At 36.3% G+C, this 26,824-nt stretch overlaps 1 protein-coding gene across 1 annotated transcript; it reads right to left on the reverse strand.

Moving 5' to 3' along the window:
- Nucleotides 1-11,227: 11,227 nt before the first annotated feature.
- Nucleotides 11,228-11,844, reverse strand: LOC125491725 (uncharacterized). The gene is made up of 2 exons (XM_057390706.1): nt 11,429-11,844; nt 11,228-11,309 (listed from the first exon to the last, which is right to left on the reverse strand). The coding sequence occupies exons 1-2, from the start codon at nt 11,842-11,844 to the stop codon at nt 11,228-11,230; spliced, it is 498 nt and encodes a 165-aa protein (XP_057246689.1).
- Nucleotides 11,845-26,824: the final 14,980 nt, after the last annotated feature.

Consider the following 26,824-nt stretch of genomic DNA (forward strand, 5'->3'; position numbering starts at 1 on the left):
GAGGTACATCCTTTTCTCCTTAGACGCTTATGTTTTATACTTGGCATTTATTTACTTCTTTTTCATCCGTCCTGACATGCCTTATCCTTTCATGTTTTCAGCTTTTTGCTCGCAGCATGATAACAGAAGACTGGGCAAAGGAGCTCAGAAAAGAAAACAAAAAGCTCGTCCACGATGTGACGGCGGCCGCTGACCATGCCCAGTTTGCTATGGCCCAGCAAGAGGTGTTGCATCAGCAGACCAAGATTGCCCTGGAAAAGCGGTCAGCTGAGCTGGAATCCCAGATCAAAGTCTACCTCCTTCGGTTGACGGAGATGCTGGACGAACGGGCATCATTGGAGCGTGCCCTGACGGACGAGAGGAATTCAGTCATGACAATGGCTGCGGACTTCTATAAAGAGAATCTTGTCCTGAAGGTCAAGAACCAAGCCCTTCGTGCTGAGGTTGCAGACACAGTGGCTGCCGCCAAAGAGGCTATGAACACCGTCATAGACACCTCAAAGGAATGGGCGGTGCAGGCTTTTGGCATGATGGCCGAAGAGGAGGATATCCCCAGATATACTCGTCGGCTGGAGTTCCAAGAAACTTTGCATAAGGCGACCATATCTGGAGCCGACCCTCCCGTCTTTGAAGAATCTTCTGAGGATGAAGAGGGAGAGGACGATGCGGAGGCCCAGGACGAAGAGGACAATGATCCTCCTGCCGCCTAGTTCTTTTGTTGTATCTTGGCCGTGAGCCACTTGTAACTTTTTCTTTTTTGTACTTTGTTTTTAGATTAGATTGTAACCATCCCTTTCATATATGAAAAGCTGTCTTTTTCAATCTCTATTGTGCTATGCTTTACTGTTTTTGACGTCTTACATTACAATCCCATATTTGTACCAAGTACAAAAGGTACTCGTCATAATATCCTTCTGACGATGCAATCAGCTCTTTTGGCCGATTACATTAAGACCTTCCTTAATGTCTAAGTATAAAAGTAATTCGTCAACATAGTTTGCTCGGCCAAAACCTGGGTAATCATTCGTCATTGGACAAAGACTTAGTCAATTTATAAATTATGCCCCTATATATGCCCCCCTTCTTGGACGAGGAGTTTTTATAACTTTCCACTGTTCAAGAAGGAGTTAAGACCATAATTTTTAAATAACTTGAACGTTTTTCCAATAGTGATTGTAACTCGTCCATCTTTGTTAAATTATGAAATAACTTGTTCCTTTACTAAGGTTGTTATTTCGAAGTTTTGTGGCTGTTGACGGAAAGTAGGACACCTTTACTAAGGCGTCCTAATCCTAGCCGACCTTGTTTGGAGGTGTTCAACTCTTTAAGTAAACACCGGCCAAATCTTGCATATTATCCATTTAAGGACGATAACATGTTCGGCCGACCTCCTAATGAAAGGTGCATTGTCTTTTGCTTTGTTAAATTTAATTGACTTTGGACGATTGTATAACTTTAAGCAAATAAATCAACAAGTATAGAGAAGTAGAGCTGTATTATATGAAGTTTGCTTGACGAATAGTCAAGATACATGTATACATTCTACTTTTTCTTTGTAATGCATTACCAAAAGATTACAATTTAGCTGGATGCCCTAAACAAAGTATTTTTTCAAAGTGTCAGAATTCCACGTCCTAGGAATAGAACGCTCGTCCAATCCTTCTAGACGAAAGGTGCCATTCTGAACTACTTCGATTATCTTATAGGGTCCTTCCCAGTTAGGAGTAAGCTTGCCTAACTTTTGGCTCGGCCGACCGCTTCCATTTTTCTTAGGACGAGGTCTCCCAGCTTTAACGGACGTCTTGCAACTCTTTTGTTGAAGTCTCTTGCCATTCTCAACTTGTATAGTTGCATCCTCAGCAGAGGTTGCCCCTGACTTCAGGAACTAAGTCCAAGCCGTCCTAAGAGCTGCCCAGTTAGCTTTCTGATACATCATTACCTTAAAGTGGGTTCTTCAACCTCAATGGAGGACGGCCTCAGAGCCATAAACCATCATAAAAGGAGTCTCTCCGTGGAATTCTTGGCCGTTGTCCTTATTGACCATAAGACCAGCTGCAATTCTTCTACCCAAAGCCCCTTAGCATTGTCCAACTTCTTTTTTATCCCGGCCGAAAGAATCTTGTTAAAAGCCTCCACTTGCCCATTAGCCTGTGGATGAGCTACGCTGCAAAGTGAGCTTTGATCCCTTGGTCAGCCAACCATTGACGAAGCTTGGGTGTTTCAAATTGCGGCCCATTATCAAAGACGATCGACTGGGGCATGCCAAACCTTGTAATCAAGTTCTTCCAGATGAACCCTTTGACGTCATTGGTGGTGATGCCCCTTAATGCTTCAGCTTCAACCCATTTTGTAAAGTAGTCTACAGCTACTATTACAAATTTCTTCTGGCCGGCAGCAATAGGGAAAGGCCCAAGGATGTCCATCCCCCATTTAGCAAAGGGAAGAGGAAAGAGAATGGGCGTCAAGTAATTGGACGGCTTTTGATGGATATTACCATGTTTTTGGCAACTATCACACTTCTTGGCATAGAGCAGTACATCTTCTTTTAAGGACGGCCAAAAGTAGCCCGTCCTGAGAGCCTTTCTGCCAAAGCTCTTCCTCCAATGTGAGAAGCACAAGCTCCCTCATGCAACTCCTTCAAAACGTCCAGACCTTCCTTTCGGCTGATGCACTTGAGAAGAGGCCGATTATAGGATTTCTTGTATAGAGTCTCATTCCACAATTCAAACCACTTGTCCCTTGCTTTCACATACTTGGCCTCAATGGGATCAAGAGGCAGACGGCCGGTTTTCTTGAATTCAATGATTGGACTCATCCACTCATCTCCGGCTGAGAAACAGTACTTCTCCGGCCTCTATGCTCTTGGCCGCCTTTACCTCCCAGAAGACTGTTCTAGGAACATCTCCTTCAGCCGAGCTGGCCAGTTTAGAGAGGGCATCAGCTTGATGGTTCTCTGATCTGGGCACCTGATCTAGGACGAACCTCTTTAAAGACTTGATCTCTTCCTTGACCAAATTCATATACTTGCTCATGGACGCTTCCTTGCATTCAAACTCACCATTGACTTGACTGACAACCAGCAGAGAGTCAGTTTTAGCTTCAATTTCCAAGGCCCCAGCCGCTTTGCACATTTTTATGCCGGCTAAGAGAGCTTCATACTCTGCTTCATTATTGGACGCCTGGAATTTGAACTTCATAGCATATTCAAACTTATCCCCTTCTGGAGATTGAAAAATGATTCCTGCCCCACATCCGTTAGCAGTTGAGGATCCGTCCACCATAAGGGTCCAATGACGCCTTCCTGCCGCCGGTCTTGGACGCTTTCTACGTAGGCCGAGTAACTCTACAATAAATCAGCCAAAGCTTGGCCCTTGATTGCCTTTCTAGGCTCAAATGTTAAATCAAACATATTAAGCTCAACAGCCCATTTTAACATCCGGCCAGACGCATCCATCTTATGCAACACTTGCCTAAGCGGCTGATCTGTATATACAAGAATGTGTGTAAGCCAAGAAGTAAGGCCTTAACTTCCGGCTAGCCATCACAAAGCCAAGCCGAATTTTCAATGGACGAATATCTGTTTCTGCATCTTTCAGCACATGGCTCACAAAATAGACGGGTATTTGACCGCGTCTCTTTCAGCCAAGAGGACTGCACTTACTGCGAAGGGTGATACAGCCAGGTATACATACAACTTTCTCACCTTCGGCCGGACTGATCAACCTAGGCAGCTGCCGAAGATGTCTTTGACTTGCTGAAGCGCCACCTCAGCTTCTTCCGACCACTCAAACTTGGCATTCTTCTTGATAGTAGCAAAGAAATGGTGACATTTGTCTCCTGATTTTGAGAGAAACCGTCCAAGAGCAGCCAAACAGCCCGTCAACCTCTGAACTTCTTTGACCTTGGACGGCGAAGACATATTCATAATAGCTTGAATTTTGTCGGGATTTGCCTCAATCCCTCTCTGATCAACCAAGAATCCCAGAAATTTCCCAGCAACTACGCCGAACACACATTTTTGCGGATTAAGCTTCAACTTGAATTTTCTCAAGGTGAGGAAGGTTTCCCTCAGATCGTCCAGATGATCTTTCTCTTCTTTACTCTTGACGATCATGTCGTCGATATAGGCTTCCATATTTCGCCCAAGCTGCGGCTGAAACACCGTATTAATGAGCCTCTGAAATGTGGCTGGCGCATTTCTTAGGCCGAAGGGCATCCTGAGCCATCCATACAATCCTTTCTCAGTAATGAAGGAAGTCTTATCTTGATCATCCGGCCACATAGGAATCTGGTGGAAGCCAGAATAGGCGTCCATAAAGCTCAGCAGGGCATGGCCGGCCGTGGAATCCACCAGACGATCAATTTTAGGCAAGGGAAGCTGTCCTTAGGACAAGCCTTGTTCAGATCCGTATAATCAACGCACATTCTCCAGTGCCATTCGGCTTTGGAACCATTACAACATTTGCTACCCAATCTGGGTAATATGTTTCCCGGATGAACTTAGACTTGAGCAGCTTTTGGACTTCTTCATCAACGGCCTTATTTCTGGCCGGCCCCAGATGCCTCTTCTTCTGCCGAATAGGCTTTTGCCCCGGCTCAATGTTGAGCTTATGGACGGCCACTTCAGGATCTATCCCAGGCATCTCTTCTACAGCATAGGCAAACACATCTTCGAATTCTCGCAGCAACGCAACTAAGGCGTCCTGAATCTCTGCATCTCAAAACTGACCAATTTTCAATGTCCTTTCTGGACGTTCTGGATTTAAGCAAATCTCTACTGGACTTTCCACCGGTTCTGGACGTTCTAGTCCCAGACCCATTATAGCCATTATCTCAGATGAATGCTTTTCTTCTTTAATTGCCAAACACTTTCTCTTCTTGCTAGGCAAAAGCATGGACGGATTGCTCTCAAGAGGAGGCATTTCTTGGGCCTTCTCAGCTTCTTGCCTGAGCTCAACAATCTGGCCTTTAACCTTCTTGGCCAAATCATTTTCTTGAGCCTTTGGACACTCTGCCTTCTCTTTCCAAGATGATGGTTTGAGTGTGGTGAGATAGCATTCTCTGGCAGCTTGCTGATCTCCATAAAGGGATCCAATCTTCCCACCATCACATTCAAACTTCATCAGCATTAAATGGGTCACAATAACGGCCTTGATGTGATTTAAGGTAGGTCGTCCGAGAATGACATTATAAGCTGTCAAGTCTCGTACTACCAAAAATTTCACAAAAAGCGTTATGGCCGCATCTTTTTCTCCAACCCTGACGGGCAATGTGACGGTTCCCATAAGGTGTATGATTCCTCCGCCAAAACCGATTATAGGATGATTGACTGGCATCAACTCATTTTTGTCAAACTATAAGCGGGACAAACAATCAGCACTGATTATATCAGTGGAGCTTCCTGTATCAATCAGAATCCGCCTAACCCTAAGGTTGGCAATCTTCATTTCCACTACTAGTGGATCATCAAGCGGCGTCCTTATCTTCCCTCGGTCCAGCTCGCTGACCACTATTTTTGGGAAAGGGTCAGACTCGGTCTGGTTTGTGAGCATAACCTGGCTGAGTTCCCTCAAATAGTTTTTGTGGCCACGATTTGTTGGACCTCCAGCCGCAAATCCTCCTGAGATAACCATTACTACATCATCATCCGTGCTATCTCCGTCCATTTTCCTTCCCTGACGGTTATCCCTTTTCTGAAACTTCCTTCCTGACGAGGGTAGGTAATTGTTCATTTTTCCTTTTCGAGCCAACTCTTCTAGCGCTCGCTTCAAATGCTTGCATTCATTGGTTTCATGCCCACAATCTTTGTGAAAGTGACAATACTTGCTCTTGTCTCTGTTACGGTAAGGCATCTTCATTTCGGCCGGCGCCTTTAGCTCATGTTGATCTTTTATTTCCATCAAAATGGAATATTGATCTTTGTTGAACTATATTGGTTCAGCTGAGGTGTAACACCCCCAAAATCCACGCGCGCCTACCACTGCTACGTCGCGTCGACCTCGGGGGCGTTACCGCCGCGATGGAACGCAAGGCATAATAAGGGTTAACGATAACTTAAAACATTAACTTGAAAACTAAAATGCAGCGGAATTAAAATATAAATACAACTCGGGAATCATCAATGACCCCTTTCATTCAAACCACAAACCATATATAAGTCTTAGAAAAACCAATAATACTTATTTCAAAATGCTTTAAATGTAAATACCCAAGCCTAGTCCCCGTATGCTCGAGATTATGCAGCAGCACCAGCACACCTAGTCTGCTCCCCATTGTAGCATCAATGGTTCATCGCAGTTCATCAAACACATAATAACACACAATCAGCCATGCTGAGTACGTAATGAACCATTGAATACATGTAAACATAAATGATGCACACATGAACAATCTTAAGCATGATGCTACACTATGTTACATCCTTTAACCTTTAATCTTTAATCTTTAATTGGCATCGAACGGGCACCGTCATCTTACTAGAATCATACGGGCTACTAAATCCTTAACAGACACTAGGTCTGTTAGATGAAATGCAAATACGGTTTCGAGCCGTCTCACACCCATCACCTTAGTATGCATACCCCCACGATCGAACGGAACCTTCCGCCTACTTGAGTGTCAAAAATATAAGGACACTATTGTCGTCACAGTAGGCCTGCGTAGGAGCGTAGGACAAGTCCCACACTCCCCCCATTGTTCATCACTTGTAGGGAGTCCAGCTACAAGATATTGCCATAATTATTTTAATATTAACCATTCATTTCATAACCACATATAGTCATTTACCTTTTCTCTTAGTTACAATGCTCAAATCGTATCTCTTGTAACACTCTTGTTACACTATGGATACATAGAATCAATTACCCGTTCTCTTCATTAAAATGCTCAAATCGTATCTCTTGTAACAACCTTGTTACACTATGGATACATAGAATCATTTACCTTTTCTCTTATGCTCGAATCATATCTCTTGTAACAACCTTGTTACACTATGGATAGATTAAAAATGCTCTTGTTTATATTACGATAGAATTACGCATTCCAATGCAACATATCAATTTCAATTACAAATGTCTAACCAGACAATCTCAATCAATCAAACATTCCCTATCATGCTTCTAGGTTCCAATAACATAGATTGCAACCTAATCATGATACTAATACTTGGGATTAAACTGGTACGCGTACGTACCTTGTAACGGAGAATTTTCGCTGTCTTAATCAAACGTTCCGCTTATGAAATTGGGACCTAAATCGTTAAATAAAAGCTTTAGTGCTACGTCGTTGGTAACGTTAACTACTACGTAATTAAGACTATACGGTTTAATAATTCGAAGTAAGCGATAACTAAACCCCTTGTTTATGAATTTTCGTTACTTTTCTCTTATAGAGTGTTTAACGTCTTTTAAGGAGTCAAAGCTAGTGAACATACTCATATTAGTCCACTATCTTTACTAAACCAATTAAATTAAGTCCAACCATGTTTTATGTCCAAATCTTATGTCCAAAAGTCTTAGGTCCGATCCAGTATTATGTCCAAAAGTCAGATTCGCAACTTTAGTCAGAATAATAAAATAAACTAATTAACTTGAATTATTAGTTAACTGATTATACTTAACATAATTATGAAAACAGAATTTATTAATAAACTTAATATAATATATTCAATATATAAAATTGATTTTTATACCGTTAAGCTTGCCGGAAATCAAATTCCGGCGACCGATCTTCGGCAACGGCGCAACACACTCGCGCACTACCGCAGCCCTCGATCCAGCCTCGGTGCTCGCAGCACATACACGACTACACGCTTCGTCGCTTGCAACCTTCGTACCAGCACCGCACTCGCAGCCCTCGTCGCACCAAACCTCTCGCACCTTCGTCGCTCTTCGAGCCTCGTCGCACAACGCTCCGTCCTGCTCGCACCCGAGCTTCGCACCAGATCTCTCGTCGCTCGCAGCCCTCACTAGCACAGCTTCGATCCAGCCCTCGACTGGCCCTCGTCGCGCGCCTTCCGCACAACCGCACAATGCTCGACTCACTCGAGCCCTTAGCTTCGCTCGCACAGCCTTCAACGCGCGAAGCCTCGTCCACACGAGCGTCGCACAGAAGCAGGCGAGAGAGACGAAGCAGGCGAGAGAGACGAAGCAAGCGAGAAAGACGAAGCAAGGGAGGAGAGGAAGAATCGGTGAGGGAGAGGAGACCAGCGAGAGAGGAGAGAGAAATTGAGAGAGAGGAGGTGAAAGACGGCTGAGGGATGAGAGAAAGAAATTTAGGGTTTCTCAACTTCCTCCTCTTATTTCCCTTTTTATACCCTTCTAAAAGTGGTAACCCTAGATTGAGTGAACTCGGTTTAACATTTATAAATCCGAAATTAACACAACCGACTTGTATTATTATTATTATATTCTTATTACTCTGTAAATATTACTAAAATCCTTTTTATTAACTTCTTTATACTTTCTGAATTATTACGAATTAATTCCAAAAATACGGAGTATTACATGAGGCCGCCGGCTCTGACCGCCTACTTCTCTTGGACGAAGTGGTCATAGAAGTCATTGCCCAAGTGTCAGCCTTTTTGGGCGGATTCTTTTTTGGCTGAACAGCTTCCTCAGCTTTCTTCACTTCTGGCTGTTTAGCTTCAGCACAAACCTCTGTGGCATGGATGAATGCTTCAGCCTCCCTCAATGCTTCCGTTAAAGTAGTAATTTTCTTCTTCACCAAGTCAAACTTAAAACTTCCTGGCCTTAGGCCTCTGATGAAGGCGTCAAACGCCACACCCGCATTCAGATCTTGGATCTGCAATGCTTCTAGATTAAATCTCTTCACATAACCTCTCAAGGCCTCCTTAGGACCTTGGATGACCTTTCCCAGGTGCATGCTTGTTTTTTGTTCTTGACGATTAGCCACAAAGTGACTGGTGAATAGAATGCTAAGCTCAGTAAAATTGTTCACTGAGTTAGGTGGCAAGTTTTTAAACCATTTTTGCGCTACTCCCTTCAAAGTAGCTGGAAAATTCTTACACCAAGTGGCATCATCCACCCCTTGGACATACATCTGATGCTTGTAAGCTGATAGGTGATCGTCCGGATCAGTAGTTCCATCAAAAGGTTCAATGGTTGGGAGCTTAACCTTTGGGAAAGGAGGGGACTCCATGATCCTGACCGAGAAAGGAGTGGACCAATTGATCTGGAGTGCCGCCACCTGCCCCTCAATGGGTATGTGCTCCTGACGGTACTCTTTCAAAACCGGATTAGATGAGGTGTTAGCTACGGCTTGACGCCTGTACACCATAGGCTGCAAAACTGTCTTCTCCTGCCTTGGCTGGAAAGCTGATGGGCCACGGCTTCGCACCACTGTTCTGGACGGGAGCCTTAAGGACGGATCCTTCATATATGGCGTGGAGCCAGAGGCCGAACGCTGCTGCGCTGCCGCCCTCTTGGCCTCCAAGTACTCCCTGGCATCAGTCTCCATCATGTGACCAGTAGGAGGGATATTATCAGCTGGACGGACCACCAGTTTCCAGTCCATCTTCCTCCTAGAATCACTAACTGCTGGCTGCTTTCCTTTGGAAGGCGGCCTAGTCAATTCTGGCCGAGGTGGCCGACTAGGTCCTGGACGACCCTCCTGGGATCGCCCTTTGAGTGGCTCAGCTGCCTCTCCTCCTGGACTCATCTGAAAGAACAACATATTGTTCTTAATCTGCTCTTCCATAACAGCGGCCATCCTTGCCTGGAAGTCATTCAACACATTTTCCAAATGACCAGCTGTCACTGGACGGTCGAGATTCTCTTGGATGACTGGGGTCACAGTCCTACCCTCTAGATGAACGGCAGCATGGCCCTGATCCCGTCCACGAGGTGGTCTCTCGTCATCAACGGTATCATCCACCTGAACTCTAAAACTTCGGTTCCTTGCAACATTCGAAGAGTGACAGTCCGTCATTGTTGCGTCTCCCCACAGACGGCGCCAAATGTTATGCTGTGTAAAATTAGCAAACTCCTGACCAGCAACCTGCACAAAAGGGACCCACCCTGGAGGTTTGGGTGGTATTTCCCCCTCCGAAGCTTAAGTCAGATGTCAGGGATGTACAGGAACTTTTAGAGAGAGAAAGTAGAGAGAGAGAGAGAGAATAAATTATGATAGAGTAACAGTACTATGCTCTGAAAAACGTACCTTTCACCCTGAAATCAAGGACTATTTATACTGTTTGAAATGACTGCTGTGCCTTGATGTCACCCTAATTTGGGAGCATCTGATTGGCTAATCAAAGTAGCGGGACACGTGGCAGTAATTGATTGATCAGCACACCTCACTTTCATAAAAAGGTGTAGATCATTTTTACTGGGCCTAAGTACGATTTTTGGGGCCAGAAGAGGGGCCTCTAGTACACTTTCTTCAGAGAAACGTACTTTTAGGCCTGCCACTTCCAAACCCTTTGTACTTTTACCCCTCTGCATGTATGCCACATGTAGGGCTCTGATGGGGCCACGTGTCAGCACGATAGCCGTTGATTTTTTAGGCTACAACAGCTTGTATTTACTAAAAATCGACCGTATTTTTTCCTTGAAACTAGTTTTAGGACCCGTGCATGATGCACGGGAGTATTAATTGCTTGATAGCATAACTAATGATCAATAAAAATAATCAAAATAACGTAACATATTTAACTAATCATATATGAAGGCATCAAATTGTTATTTACAGAAATAATTTTTGTAACGCAATCTATATGTTTGAAAACACTTCCTTGTAAACTACGTTTGTTGTACTTGTACGCACTCCGTGTTCTTTGTCAAAAGGAAGTATCTTCAGACCTTTTTTGCACGTAACTCTGGAAACAACAACATAAAATTGGCCGTGGCTAAAAACAGGTCTCGGGAGATACAGGCCTACACGAGACAAAGATTGTCCTTGACTTTTATTTATAGTCATAGCAAAACAAACCATTAAAGGAAATTGACGTCTCTGAAATCTGATAGGAAACTTGGTGGAGTCCGACAGCGTCAATGTCATTCTTGGGGTAAAAACTTTTGCACCCACATTACTTCCGGAAATAATAGTAGCTTCAATAACACGATTACCTAAATGATTGACGACTAACCTCGTGCCATTACATAATCCAGATGTTTGATCAATATTACGTAGAAGCATAACGGGCGCACCAACCTTTAATCGTATGCTATGATTTGGGAGACCAGAGCATTTTATTGTATTGAGGAATTCAGTGGAGTATATTTCGTGGACTCCAAAGTTTCCTTCCTCTTTGCTTATAGCATCCGAACTCAAATAGACTTTCTTTTCTCCTATAATAGTATATAGAACATTATCATTTACGATCTCCACTATCTCATTTGTTGGAGCCAAAATAGCTCTTTCTTGGAAATATTTAGCTTCCCAAATATGTTCCTGTAGGTCTGGATACGTGCTTTCAACAATTGCTAAAATCGGATCGGCCCCGGGATCTATAAGGATATCTTTTGCAATCTCGATGACGGCTTCACCATCATTAGGACCGCCAGCATTTTCATCTCCAACGCTTAGTATCCACTCTGAGAATTCTCGCAATTCATCAACATAAGATTTTGAGGAACCTGATTGTAATCTCATATTGCGAGTAAGTCTAAGGACCTTACACGAATCCCATAAGTAAGACGAATTAACGGTGGCAAACACGATATCCTGCCTACTTCCCTTTGGTACAACTGGTAATATCTGCCTGAGATCACCACCGAATACTACCACTTTACCTCCAAATGGTCGATGCAAGTTATCCCTATCAACAGACCTCATTATGTCCCTCAAACTTCTATCAAGTGCTTCAAAACAAGACTTATGCATCATCGGAGCTTCATCCCAAATGATAAGTTTTGTCTTAATGAGAAGATCAGCTAACTCCGACCCAGGGTGAATTCCGGCGCAAGTAGAATTTTCATTTACATTCAAAGGGATACCAAATCTAGAATGAGCTGTTCTTCCACGTGGAAGGAGGAGAGAAGCAATTCCACTCGAAGCTACTGGCAATACAATTTCGCCCTTCTTTCTTATTGCAGCACATAATGTTTTCCAAACATATGTTTTACCCGTCCCTCCATAGCCGTAAACGAAAAATAGACCTCCTTCTTCACTCGAGACATCATCCAATACTCTCGATAAATCATCGACTGCTCATCAGTTAAACCTTTATACAATTTGTCGTGTTCCACGGTCATTTCCTCAATGTCATATGAAAGCTCATCTGCTATAAGCTTGTTTTGTCCTTCAAACATGATTAAACGGCATTTCACTGAATCTACGCAAGCTGCTACCATTACTTTGGAGCATGGTTTCAATCTCAGCCAATGCAAAAGATTCGATTTGATCATCGGTTAAATGCAGGTCTGTGAAACATATAAACAAAACAGTAACCTATATTAAGAATGCAAATTGCTAAAAAGTATGGTTTTTGACTAAAAAATCTTTTCGTAGTTATTTACCTTTATTTTTTTGAAGACAACGCTGCTTGTAAAGTATGTCATCAGATAATAACTGCCATGTCTTATGCCAAACTTCCTCCGGCTTTGACATGCTACCAGATAATAGTAACATAGAGAACAAATGTCTTAGATAATACCCTGATTCTCTAAAACTTGCTTCTGTTATTGCATCGACATATTCCTTGTCATCATCAAGTAAACCCCTTGCGTAGCAAGCTTCCTTGAATGTAGGATACACTACACCATCAACCGTTCTAATGTCTTCGTAGCATGTCGCGCCTTTTACAAAATTCAATAAAGTTCTAAGGTAGAACTTCTCTCTAGATCCTGGTGAGACATGGTAGATTCGTCCTATTGTGACACCTTTAGATCTTGGTGTCCACTCTCTCTGTGCCTATTTCCAAACAAATTTTGTAGGTAACTCCACATAAGTAAGCTCCCTAGCTTCTTTATATTTTTGGTTACATTGCATCCAATCTAGGAATTTCGTATTGTCAATATGAGGTCTGTCTAGTACAGATTCCACATCCGCATGGTCGTTAAACAAAACGGTTTGTTCTCCCGGAAGATGAAAACTTAATCTTTCAACAGCAGGGGTTTGATAATGTATGCTGAATCCAAAAATCCTCCAAATTTGCTTCACACGCCGAAATATATCGGCAATCATAGTACATCTTTATTTCATCTATTTCTTTAGCTTCACCTTCTTTCTGTTTATCTTGATAAGCCGCAGCTGTAACCCTATCATATCCCTTGTTTATATATTTGAACAAATATTTAATTGATCTAGATTGGTTACACCATTCAATGTTTATGTGTCCTTGATATTTACGAAGCAATTTAGCATTATACGGAACAACATACCGATTATCAAGGTGAACCCCACTCTTCTCAACTATAGATCCATTATCTCTTCGTTTGTACACTGGATATCCTTCATCATCTACCTTAGTTCCCTCATTGAACCTCTTGGGAAAATGCTTACTGCATTGCTTGTCAATCATACACGGAGCATTTGTATTTGCTGAGCCACATGGACCGTGCATCATGTACTCGCTTACTGCTTGATATAGTTCTGGATCTCAGATTTATCAGGCAACTCACACAAATAATCTTATCAATATCTGAAGCAACAGGGTATTTGTCTCCCTGATGCATGAACAACAAAATATGAGCGTGCGGCAAACCACGCTTTTGGAATTCAACTGTATAAACCACTGAAAATAAGCAGACAACAAAATAAGTTTTGATATTCAAGTTAAATAAAATATATAACGATAGCAATCCAATTAAAAATAACATATAATAATAATAATAATAATAATAATAATAATAATAATAATAATAATAATAGAAATAAGGACTATGTCTAACATACCAGCCCTAACCCTGCCAAATATTTTGCGATCTTTCAGATCTTTCACCAGCTGGTCTAGTTTCATCTTAAAAACTCGACATATGATGTCTGGCCTATCCTCTGGCCTTAGGCCCTTTTTTTTACAAATCTAGTAATCTCTGGCCATTTAGGATTACACGTAAATGTTATGAATAAATCTGGATAACCATACCATATGCAAATAGTCATCGCATCTTGATAGTTTTCTCTCATATAACTATGTCCTCCTGTGAAGGAAGATGGCAATACTATACGACTCCCACGTCGAAGATCCTCTGTTTCACCTCTTTCGACAGCACCTCTTAAATTCTTGACATTCGCAGCTCTCAAGCTTTGTTGGTTGTGTCTAAGAAAAGACAACCTTTCAGCTTCAATCATTGTGTAAGCATCTACTAAGAATTGTTGTAACAACCTCTGAGATAATAGTATTGTTGCCGCCTCCAGAGCTCGGTCTTGTATTCTGTATGCAAAAAACTCACGCATTGTGAGTTTAAACCTCTTTCCTGTTGAACCGTCTGATGGAGTCTTATCCCTGTGCATAATATCTGTTCTAAATCCATCTTCTCCGTATGGAAATAATAGTGGATATTGCATAGCGAGGTAAGAAGGATGAAGTTCGGAAATTTGTGTAGCTTTCCACCCTTCTTTCGATAATTATATCTCTTTTGTCGGCACTATCAATATCTCCTACGATAAGTGCAGCTACTTCTGATGTTGTTGGCAAATTGTAAGTTCTTCCATCAGACTCTCTTTTGCCGATAAGTTTTAATTTCAAATTCTCACACGTGTTAGATGCAAACCTATCCCTAGCCATTCTAAAATTATGAGCTAAAGGGTTATTATGATCTAACATATCTTGTAATTCTGCGACTAAGCGATCTTCAAACTTGTCTGGGTTTGATGTACTGGTAAGACATAATTTCAAATAAGTTAGGATTTGAAAAGGAATATGTAAATTAAACAATTAAAGTTACAATGATACTTAAATCCATTTACTATGTTGTACCTTGCAGCTGTTTTCCTGTTCTTTATTTCATCCTCAGTATCATATATGTAAAGCTGAGAAAACTTTGGTCGTGCACCATCAGCAGGCAATAAAGTACCTATTAAGTGATGATTTTGACCACCAATTTTGTAATTATATGGACCTCGACCTTTAGTTGTAGGTGCAATAATCCTTCCACCCATTGATGTAAACGAATACATCATATTATATCCTCTTATATTCTCAAGAAAATGTTGCTTCTATTATGTTTTTCTTCAATAGATCATAAATAATTTGAGGTGGATGTTTTAGCAGAGGTAACTGAACCTTCCCTTGCATGCAACACAATGAAAACTTTGGCTTGATTTTTTGGTTTCTTGTTACTCTCTCATTAAACCACATTTCCGTGCCACAAAACTCACATACATATATTGGGTCTCCTAAATCTGAGTAGCTCTCTGGGAAAAAACAAAATCAGTAATAAATATGCGATATAAACATAAATTAGAAGAAAACACAATAAATCATAATAATAAGTACGACATTTCGCATGATATGCAATAGTTATTACAAATTATATGCCAACCTGTAACGATATCCATATAATTGACGTCGTTGTCACTATCGTCTTCTGTAACACAGTCATCTTGAACGGTAGTATTTGATTGGTCATGAGAACTTGACTCAATATTTTCATCTTTATATAACAGTCATAAAAACAATACATTTTAGATACGATGTGAAAAGTACTTCAAATATTAGATACTTGTATTTAATAAGTAAATAATAAATTAATACCATTTATAATTCTCCGTGTAACTGATTTAAGGATATTTGAACTTCGAACCACATGTCTCTTAGATCTAACATTACTATGAGATTGTGCCAATTCCAACATGTCTCCAGAAACCATAGAGCTGCCTATTAATTATTGCGTTTTAGTTAATATAAAAAAAAATCGATGTAATTATCGAATACAATCAGTTCATTGAATAGTAGAGAATGCATACCTCGAGCTCTTTTTTCTAACATAATTTGCTTTCTGTTACTTCTGGCAATATCAGAAGGAGATTGTGTGGCTAAAGTAAATGTCAAATAAATATTTTCATGAGATTTTGCATATTAATTTTATTTAATCGTTTAATATAAATAATAATAATTACATATCGCAATGTATGTAAAGCTATACCGTTGAATAACAATGCTGGTAGGATTATTGTTAGCAATAACTGTGTTTAGCGGTGCCTCAAAAGACGAATTAGAAGATGATGATTGCAAATCTAGAAAAATAAAAATTTGTATATTAATTATCTTAATATTAACATTAAAATTTAATTACCATATAAAGGGAATTATCATATATATATTTACCTATACGCCCCAATGTTGTAGTACAAATAATACTTGAATCATTAAATATTGTGCTTATTGACGGTGAATTAACAACGAATCCATCTGAATATAATACGAAAAGATAAAATAAGTTTATATTTAACATAAGATAATATTTCGTATAATAATAGCCTCTATAGTACACATCTATACCGTTCAATGAACGACAAAAAACATTGGAATTAAATACGCGCGCATTGTTGCGTCCCTAAATTGGCCGAAACTTTTTCACGTCTTTGTGATAATATTAGTTTTCTTTTTTGCCTTGCACATCGTTGTTCAATTTGTTTTGATACAACTTGATTTAGAGATCTTGAGGATACTGCAAACAAACAAAAACAATACAATACAAAAAGTGAAGTTATATAAAGACAATATAATTGCCAAATGAAAACCAAAACAAACGATAATTTGTGAATATATTAATTAATTAAATTTAGAATAATAATATTTTATTATGACTATATCTTATGTAATCATAGTATCACAAATAAATTAATATTGAGAGGGTTAAAGATAATATGTTTACATATAAAGTCTTCTTAAAATTCATGTTTATTGACATTAAAATAGACTGCTTTCATGAAATTAACCTATATATTATTTGTTTTCTTTTAAAAAACATAGAATAACATTAATAACATACCATTTGATTATGTACAAAATATCAAATTATAAGTCAACATGTAGTGATTATATTTCGGTCAAGACAACATTTATAAGCAACCTTTGTTATTATATTTGTGATGATTCACATGCATTCCTTATTTACTTCATTTCATTACTCAAACTAATGACACAAACTTCTTTATTCTCTATCTCTCTAACTTCTCTCTATAATTCTTCACAAATCTCTTCATCTACTCCTCCAAAAATTTCCAAAAAACTTTCTTCATTTTTCACGATTTTGTCCTACAAATTTTCTATTCTCAAAATCAAATACACAGAATCAACATCAAAGATGAGAACACAAAAAAAATCAGATTTTTTTGGTTCGCAATGTCTCGGTAGAAAATAATATGGAAATTCTACATATTTCCATTTTTTCAAAGTTTTAATTCGGGAATTTCTCAAATGTTGATTAGTTATGGGCGAATTACTTGCAAAATGTAGTTGCATGTCATCATCTCAACATATTCAATATGGAAATTAAAGATTTTTGGTAAGTTTTAATTTTCTTTTTTTTTCGTTTTTTTTATATGGTATATGTTATGTGGATATGTAGTTTTATATTTTTTTTTGCTTTTGCTTATAAAAATATGAATAAATACAATAATGAATATTCGAAATTTCATTTGCATGTAAAAATGATGAATAATGGGTGAATTTAAGTTAAAAAGTTTAATAGTAAGTGAGACAATTATTTCGTTTATAATTTTTTTTTTCCGATAATAGTATACATGATAAATCTATAACTTAAATTCTTCTTTAATTATAATAATTCATAATACTGGTTATTAATAAAAATATGATTGAGTAGTTAGATTGCATGTTAATGTTTATTGAAAATTAAGGTAAGAAACAACTATTTTTGTTAATTTAACATGTTTTTTTTTTCGTTTATGTATATACAGTTTGTATTATATTTATATGCAGTTTTTACTTTTTATTGAGAGATCTTAAAAAGATATGAATAACTACAATAAATTATATTGTTATATTGATTTGCATGTAAAAATTTGGTGAATTATGGGTCGATTCTACATAAGTTTAATAGAAACTGAACAAAAGATTTTGCATATACAATTTTTTTCGTACGAACATATAATTATACATGATGAATTTATAATTACATAATTTTTTCATTATAATTATTAATATTATTGGTTATTATTACAAATGTGATTGAGTATTTAGATTTCATGCTAATATTTCTTTAAAATTAAAATGTTATCTTCAACATAATGAAAATAATAAATAAAGTCCTAATATTTTTTAAAATTATAATTTAAATGTAAAATAGTGTACTATTCAATAATATATTTTATTGGTTTTAAATATATAGATGTTGGTGGAATATCAACAATCAGTTGGTATATTTTATATTCTGTTGAGCTGAATTGAATTTCAGGAAAATTCTTATTTTTAACTTTGTATTTATGTACATAAATATATATTTAACGAAGGTTGATTATAATATTTATTTAAACGAATTTTGCAATTATGTAGTTAAAATTAAAAAATGGGTTGCATGTCAGTATGTTGCAAAGGAGATTTATTAGACTTCAAGAAAATACATTGTAAGGTATTAATTTCTTTATTCTTGTATTTTTATGCACCATATGTATAGTGCTCGTTGTAATTAGATTAACTTTCATTTTCAAATGCAACATTAAATTATGTGAACCAATTGTTAATGATATGTATTAAAATGTTATTCCATACGACCAAACGAATATATGAAGCAAAATTAATTTTTTTTATTTATAGTAAATTGATAAAAATGTTGTTTCTATTAGTTTTCAAAAAAAAGAATACACAAACAAATATGACATCTATTATTACCATAACATATTGTATGTCATATATAATTACATATAGAGTAGTACAAAAAAATAACTACATTCATGAGCTTTTAACTATTTTAACATTATAATGGGAATATTATAAAATAAAAATACCATTAGATATGTCGCATAAAGGAGTTCTTTGAGTAATACAACTTATGTGACTTATTTGAGAATGAAAATGTAGTTCTTGCTCTTGACTAACATTAACTGCAAAACACCAAAAAAATGTTATATTTCACATAACCACAAATATTAAATGATATATTAGAAGCAAATATGTATAGACAAATACAATGAACAATTTGAGAAGATTCTCTCTATGCATGAATAGTGTCAAGATTCCAAGTGAGAAAGATAAAAAGACAGAGGGAGTATATTTTAAAAAATTACCTTAAAATAACTCAAGATCATAATATATCTAATGCTAATAATAATTATGTATTAAAAACTTTATTTAAAATATGATGTCATAGTAACCTATATTTACTTTTAAAAAATACAGATTGACATATTAAACAAAATATGAAGCAATTACAAAGCATGCATATGATTCTAAATTTCAACTATTTTCGAATTATTATGATTTGGCAATTAAAAAAAAATAAAATATTATAGGGAAATTGACCACAATAATCGAAACTATGATTGTCTACTTTTAGTAATTACCACTATGAATTATTTAGAAATATTACAAATTATGGGACAGGTCTTCAAAAATTGATCCAATGACTTAAAAAAACATATTTTTTTCAAAAGATAAGAAATCTATTTAACGGCTCAATAAAATTATATGACACTTAATTTGTTCTTTTAGATGCTTTTATCTTTTATTTTTTGTGAATCTCCTTTCCCACTTGCTCAGTTTTGACTCATCCTTTGCTTGGTTCGAACTTACTCCTTCCCCTGCTCCTCTTCTCTTCTCAAAAAAGAACTATATGGAATATTACCATATGACGATAGCGTTCAACCATCTATATTAGTAGTTTGGTTTAAAACATTCAAATTGATGTTTTATATTATCTTTAATATAAGGGTTAGTATTGTTGTAGATGCAATATGTCGTTTTATTAATGATGATTCCCCTATTCTCATGAAAAAATAGTGCAAAAAGTTTTTTCTGCTAAGATATGATACGCACTTAAAAAAAATGATGAAAAACACACTAATATGCTGAAATAATTTTTGATTTGTGGCCGCCACATGACTTTGCATCCTCCCAGATTTGCAGCATGCCTTGAACAATGCCTCGTATGTATATATATCCTTCCTCACTTTAATCCTCCCATTAAGTAGGTTTTGATTCTCGAATATTTTATTAACTAATATGCTACATTCTAGTCATCATATAAACTATAACATAATTTTGGATACTTTAAAATCTCAGGTACTATAGGCAAGATCTTGTGTAAAATAATATAATTATATTATTTTTTTGTTAAATTTAGTTTATGATCATATAAGTAGAAAGCCATTTTCTTTCCTAATGCCTAACATGAATTAAGGCCAATTTATTGTCAATTTTGCTCCTAATTTTAAAATATTATTACATTTTGTTACTGAAAATATGATAAATATATATATAGAAATATCGTATAGAATATACCAATTTAATTATACTCGATTGTTTATACGTTATTCTATCATGACTTCAAAATAATTATTATGAGTTCATATGTAATACATATAATGTTACCCAAATGATTTCTTATGTCTCTCCTACTTTATCTACATAATCTGCCAATCTCTATAATTGTACAAAACCTTTAGAATATCGAAAAGAACTTATATTTCAAGGAACGTATTATAAAATCTTAAATTTATATGAAATGTATCGTAAAGTACTTGTATGAATTTTTTTATAATTTTAAAATATAAACTTATCGAAAAGTATTTATATGAAATAGTCATATCATAGATTACATGTTACTCATGTTAAGTTGTGTGTGTCACGTAATTTATTTTGTTAAAAAATTGTTATAATAAGGAAAATCACGACTTAGTATTTTTAACCTATACAACTTAATATTAGTAATACTAATTGGCCTACACTTAGCACTTACCATCATATAAATTGGAATTTTAACACATGATACTTCAAATTGATAAAATAAAACTTTTTCGTTCGTTCATTTTGCACAGATCCAAAAGCAAGCTACTTAGTTATGTAAGATGATGGAGTTTTATGTACTAACACTTGCAATTTCATATACAACATCTCCCTTTGTACATTCTATAAAAAATGTATACATTTAATTGAGTATGATACACTTGTGAGTTACTTCTATAATACATTTGCGAATTACTCTTATTATACACCACGAATTGTGATTTAAGTACGATTGAGATTACCCGTGACTCCCATTACCCAAATAATAATATGAGTAATAGATTTGACTGTACACTCACTATCCATTACCCACATTATTTTATTACTCCTATATATAAACTTGTAATTTTCATTTGTACACTTGTAATTGCAATTTGTACACTGAGGCCCGAATAATAGTTTTGAGTACGATGATTTGATCTAATTCTAAGTGTTAACATTATTATTTGGCAATTGAAGTTCAACAACCACACTCAATCTCTCCATCTCATACTCTGCAAAACATTATCACCCCTAAATTTTATCTTTATTTTCTGAGTTTTTTGCAGGGATATACCAGGATAATAGGATATTTTGTAGGGTATACCTCACTAATATTTTTTTTGTGGGGATATACCAATTTAAATTTAAGTTTTGTTAAAAGTAACCAAAAACACTATTTTCGGCGAGAAAGTCAATTTTCGTCTTTTGACTTGCTTAATTACTCTTTGTATAGTGTGTGATATTCAATTGCTTCTATTACATTCATTTTTCTCCAACTTCGTCACTGTCACTTTGTGGCTCACTCGCGAGTTCCTACTAAGTCAAAGGCCGAAAATTTGACTTTCTCGCCGGAAATAGTGATTTTGGTATTTTTAACAAAACTTAAATTTAGGTTGGTATATCCCGACAAAAAAACTATAGTAAGGTATATCCCCACAAAATGCCCTATTACCATAGTATATCCCCACAAAAAAACTCTTATTTTCTGCGGTCAAATGCAATCAAAGATGACGATTCTCTCTGTTTTTCTTGGTATGGGCTGCAAGTTTTCTGTTATATGAATGGAAGATTATAAGAAGCTTCTCCTAAAATCACGGTGATGAATATTAATTGTGATTTAAAATATTATAATCATGTATTTAGAATATTTTAAAACTGACTTCTAACCCGTGTGGTTAGTGGTTGATGTAGTTGATGTCATAGCGGATCACATGTCACACCTTTTCTTCTCCAAAAAGAGTTGACTGAAATAGCCCTTGCTCTATCTACTGCTTTCCTTAGAGTCTAAATTAAATAACACTAAGCCATACATCCACTTTCGCTCCCGCTTTTGACAGTCTCGTTCATCATCTCTCTTCCCTTCTTGCACCGTCACTGCACCATATTTGGTTGGCCACTGTCCTAGCTATGCTTTTAATTTTAGACCCATGCAAATTGCACAGAAAATTTATTATTTTATAAATTTAAGATTACTTTATGTTATTTTCCCTAAAATCAGGGTTTAAATATTTAACCCATTGATCTACAAAAGTGATAATATAAAAATTAAGAATATAAGAAATAATATATACATAAAAGTTTGTTAAAGTAAATTTTAATTTGCTATTAACCATATACAGGTTTTCTAAAGCATGAGTTGTTAGCTATAGAAAATCAACGGTTGGATTCATGATTATTTACTTATTTAAAGAAAAAATGACGCACTCTATTCTTTAATGTTGTTATCTTTGCTTATTCAGAATCTTGGATGCACACATTTGATCATCAATTTTTTGTAACATATCATTAACAAATTTAATGGATTTAGGAATATCTTATAGGATATGTTTAACACATACGGAGTATTAAGATAAAATTATATTAAAATTTTCAAATTCTGGACCTTGAAATAAAAGTGAATGGATATTGTTTTTACATATTGCCATAATGTCACTGACTATAGCCATCGTATAAGGACTTTTGAACTCTATAATAACAACTCCATCTAAATTTGAAAACTAATAGCTTGTGATTTATATCTTATGATCTTATATTAAGAAAAATTAAAACTGGCTTATGACCTATACGTTGTACAACTATAATTTTCGTAAATTGGACTTGATATATGAAATTTTAGTTCAATACTTTTGAATTGGCAATATGAAATACTTTTTACATATTACCATCAATATCATGAACTATAGTCAATGTTTTTATACTTTGAGAACTTCATGAGAACAATTTTATCTAAATTTCAAAACTAATAACATGTGATTTAGATGTTATGATCTTGTTGTGAGAAAAATTAGAATAGGCTTATGACTTGTATGTTGTACAATTATGATTTTCGTCTGCTCACTATATTTTTTTAAAAAAAGCGTTGTGACAAATTTGCTTAAATCGTATCTGCAAGTTTTGCAAAATAAACAATATTGAGCATAGTCATATAACATCATATTCCAAAAATCATATTTTGATTTTTTAAGCCTAGTTATAGTGTAAAATGCGACTAATCATTTTTTTTAAAAAAGTTGATTTTGAAAGTCTTTGCTCTACCCATTCCTTTACTTTGAGAATCAGATAAATTAAAACTACCATTCACAATACTGGGACTCAATCATGCAACCAGTTCATCTCCAGTTGCTCACATTTCTCTCTGGCTTCCCTTTTGCACATTGATAATAGATTTGTTGATGCAAGAAAAGAAGATGAAGGCATAAGATAAACTACTACTACATTCTCTCTCCTCAATTGAGTATAAATTTCATTTTTCTTGATAAATAACCATCTTTTTGCTTGAGCATGTTGATTATGATACTAAAGTGTAAAATTGTGTCTCGGTTTTTAATAAATCGTCATAAATCAATTGATTAATCCCTAAATTTTCTCTAAATAAATCGTAAAAGTTAACTTAATATATGACTCGGTTTTTTATTTATCATATGAAAACCGTAAATAATAAAGTGTCAAAAATCAATCCCTAAAATCATGTTTTTCAAATTAGGAATGATTTTAAGTTAGGTGATCAACTTGCACATGATTTAAGCATCCACATATTTTATTTCCATATTTTAACGATTGTAATTGATTTACATAAGCATGATACGGGGATCATGATATTAATTGTCTCATTTATACCATAATTAACGTAATTAACGTTTTTTTTACCCAAAACATAACAATTTTGAGAATCCATATACATAATGCCATGTGGATACCGTATTAATAGGCTTGCTTTGGTTGTGCTCTAAAATTGTTTGGCTAATATGAGCTTGCCACGTAGAATTTAGGATTTTTCTTTAGATAATAATATAAATAATTAATGTATAGGCCCATACTGAGCTACTACATAATTACATTTATTTGATTACAAAATCATACTCTTCTTAACTTTTTTTTTACCTCTCTCGTTTATAGCAATATTTCAATCACTCCTATTATACATTATCCTACTTATATATATCTATATTATTTAGAATCAAATGTATTTGTACACACCTACTTAACTCACATTGCTTAGATAATCTCCATTTCAATCAGGATACTATAAATTAATTGCGAAAACTTTTATTTTCACCCCAACATAATAAAATATACGAAATAGATAGATAAGTAAATAAATACTAAAATCATTTTGTTGCTAGAGCATATAGCCTATTACCTATATGAATAATCATGCTCAGTCAAACTTATCATCTATCACTATTGTTGGATAACAAACTCCTGCACTTGGGACTAATTCATTAAAAAAAAATCTCCATTTTTTCCCCTATGACCCAAAAATCTTTTTCCCAAACACACTTTTTTATGATGCTCTTTTGCATGAAAATTACTTGTAACTTGCTCATATTTTGTCACAATCATTTGGACTAATTCAAGAAAACGTTGACAATCTTTGCATCATTTTCCTAAGCCTCAACACAAAAGAAGAAATTAGTACAAACCCATATGTAATCTATGGCAAATTTAGCACTATCAGAGTTGTGATTCCTCCTTCATTGCACACAAAAGAACTGATTTCACCCACCCATGTGTAATCTATGCCCTCAAACAAAGAAAAAAACAGCATAAAACAAAACTGAAAAAGCAAGAAAATCCATTAATTCATAGGAAGAATCAACTATTTATTCAAACCCATTACAAAGAGAAAAGTAGTATAAACATACTTTAGTAAGGTCAATGGAAAAAACAGAGAGAAGAGATGATATGAAAAGATATAGAAGGATACTATGTAAGAATAGCAAAGCTCATGGCTCACGCGATTATCTTATTATCATATATAGGAGTAGTAATAAATTTGTAAAATTTGATAAAGATCAATTATAGGCGCCTATGAATCAATTTGGATAACAATTACAACTAATGTCTTTGCTTCCTCTTTCTATCCTCGGTCTATGATGCTTGATGCTACTGACGTGGTTCTCGTGGATTTTCTCTTTCCTCTTCCTCTTCCTCTTGGTCTATCTACAGTTACATTGCTACTGGTACTTCTGGACTTCCTCTATCCTCTTCCACCGTGGTCGAGCATTTCAATTTTATTGTGCCTGGTGGAGTGGTGGTGGTGCGGCAAGGCTAGGAATGATTAATGGATTTCAATTGACCCTATTTATAATAATTTCATGCCAAAACGTACGCAATAAGCTTCGATACATAATTAGCGGAAATCATGGACATGCAAAATAGACTTAAGGAATTTTTTCCTATTTGGGTCGATTAAAGCAAATCATATATACAAATACGTTAACATTTGCTTTTTATTAAGGAAGACGGCAAAATTCACGTTTAAAAAAATTTGTTGTCAATTGGTAAGAAATTACGGGACATAAAAAATTATTACATTGATTTAGCTTAAATTAGGCAATGATTTTTTGGGAGTAACCAATTTTGGTAATAGAATTGGATCATTTAAGATTGATTGATAATTTAAATTACTTCCCGTATTTAGTTGATTAGTAAAATATTCGTAAACTTTCAAAAAAGGCAAAAAAAAAATTCGGCCAACAATAATATCACATTGAATTTTGAATTACGAAATTGTACCCATATATAACTCTCATTCACAATACTATATGAATGGAATATCCTTGATTTCCGGAAATCTCTTATGAGATCATGATATTAATTGCCTAAATTAAAAAATGAATCATTTAATTTCCGAAATCATTTGCATTTTTCATTAATTTTTCGGCCAAAAAAACATGCATTGCCACGTGGACACTCTCATTGAGCGTTTAATTGTGAGGAGCTCTAGAATTGCTCGGTTAATGTGAGCTTGACACATCAGCTTTTGTCTTCTGCTTTAGATAATAGTATAGATACCCCATACCCCTCCCTTTTCACCCCTCTTACTCTGTCACCTCTCATCCAACCTCACCTCCACCTCGATCACTCCATGTCTCCATCCCCCAGACCTCCACCACCAACAGACCACCACCACCGGCGGACCACCTCCACTGACGGACAACCACCACCGTCGAACTCACACTCGCGCACCACCACCACCGCAGACCACCACCACTGTGAACCACTACCACCGGAGCACCACCTCACTGTCACGGACAACCACCAACGGAATGTAGTTAGTCTTTTAAATTTTTTTCCGCCACCAAGGTACGATACCAAATTGTGTTTTCGTTTCATCCGTGGAAGAAACGAAACAAAATTTCGTTTCCACCTTGGAGGAAACGAAATAGATCTTCGTTTCCTCGGAGGGAACAAAATTTTGTTTCATATCCTCCATGGAGGAAACAAAATGGATTTGCCTAAACTACCCCTATGTATACTCACTCACACACTCTCTCCTCCTCTCACTCTCTTTCTCACCTCACCCCAACCGCCATAGCAACCACCATCACCAAAACCACCACCGTTGTATCAATCATCATGACAGAGGCAACATCAACACCACCGTGAGACCACTGAATTTTTTTTCGTTTCATCCACCGAGGAAACGAAACAAACCTTCGTTTCCTCCATTTTTTTTCGTTTCCTCCA

Source organism: Beta vulgaris, chromosome 7 (genome assembly GCF_026745355.1).
Source record: "Beta vulgaris subsp. vulgaris cultivar EL10 chromosome 7, EL10.2, whole genome shotgun sequence".
NCBI classification, from domain to species: domain Eukaryota; kingdom Viridiplantae; phylum Streptophyta; class Magnoliopsida; order Caryophyllales; family Amaranthaceae; genus Beta; species Beta vulgaris.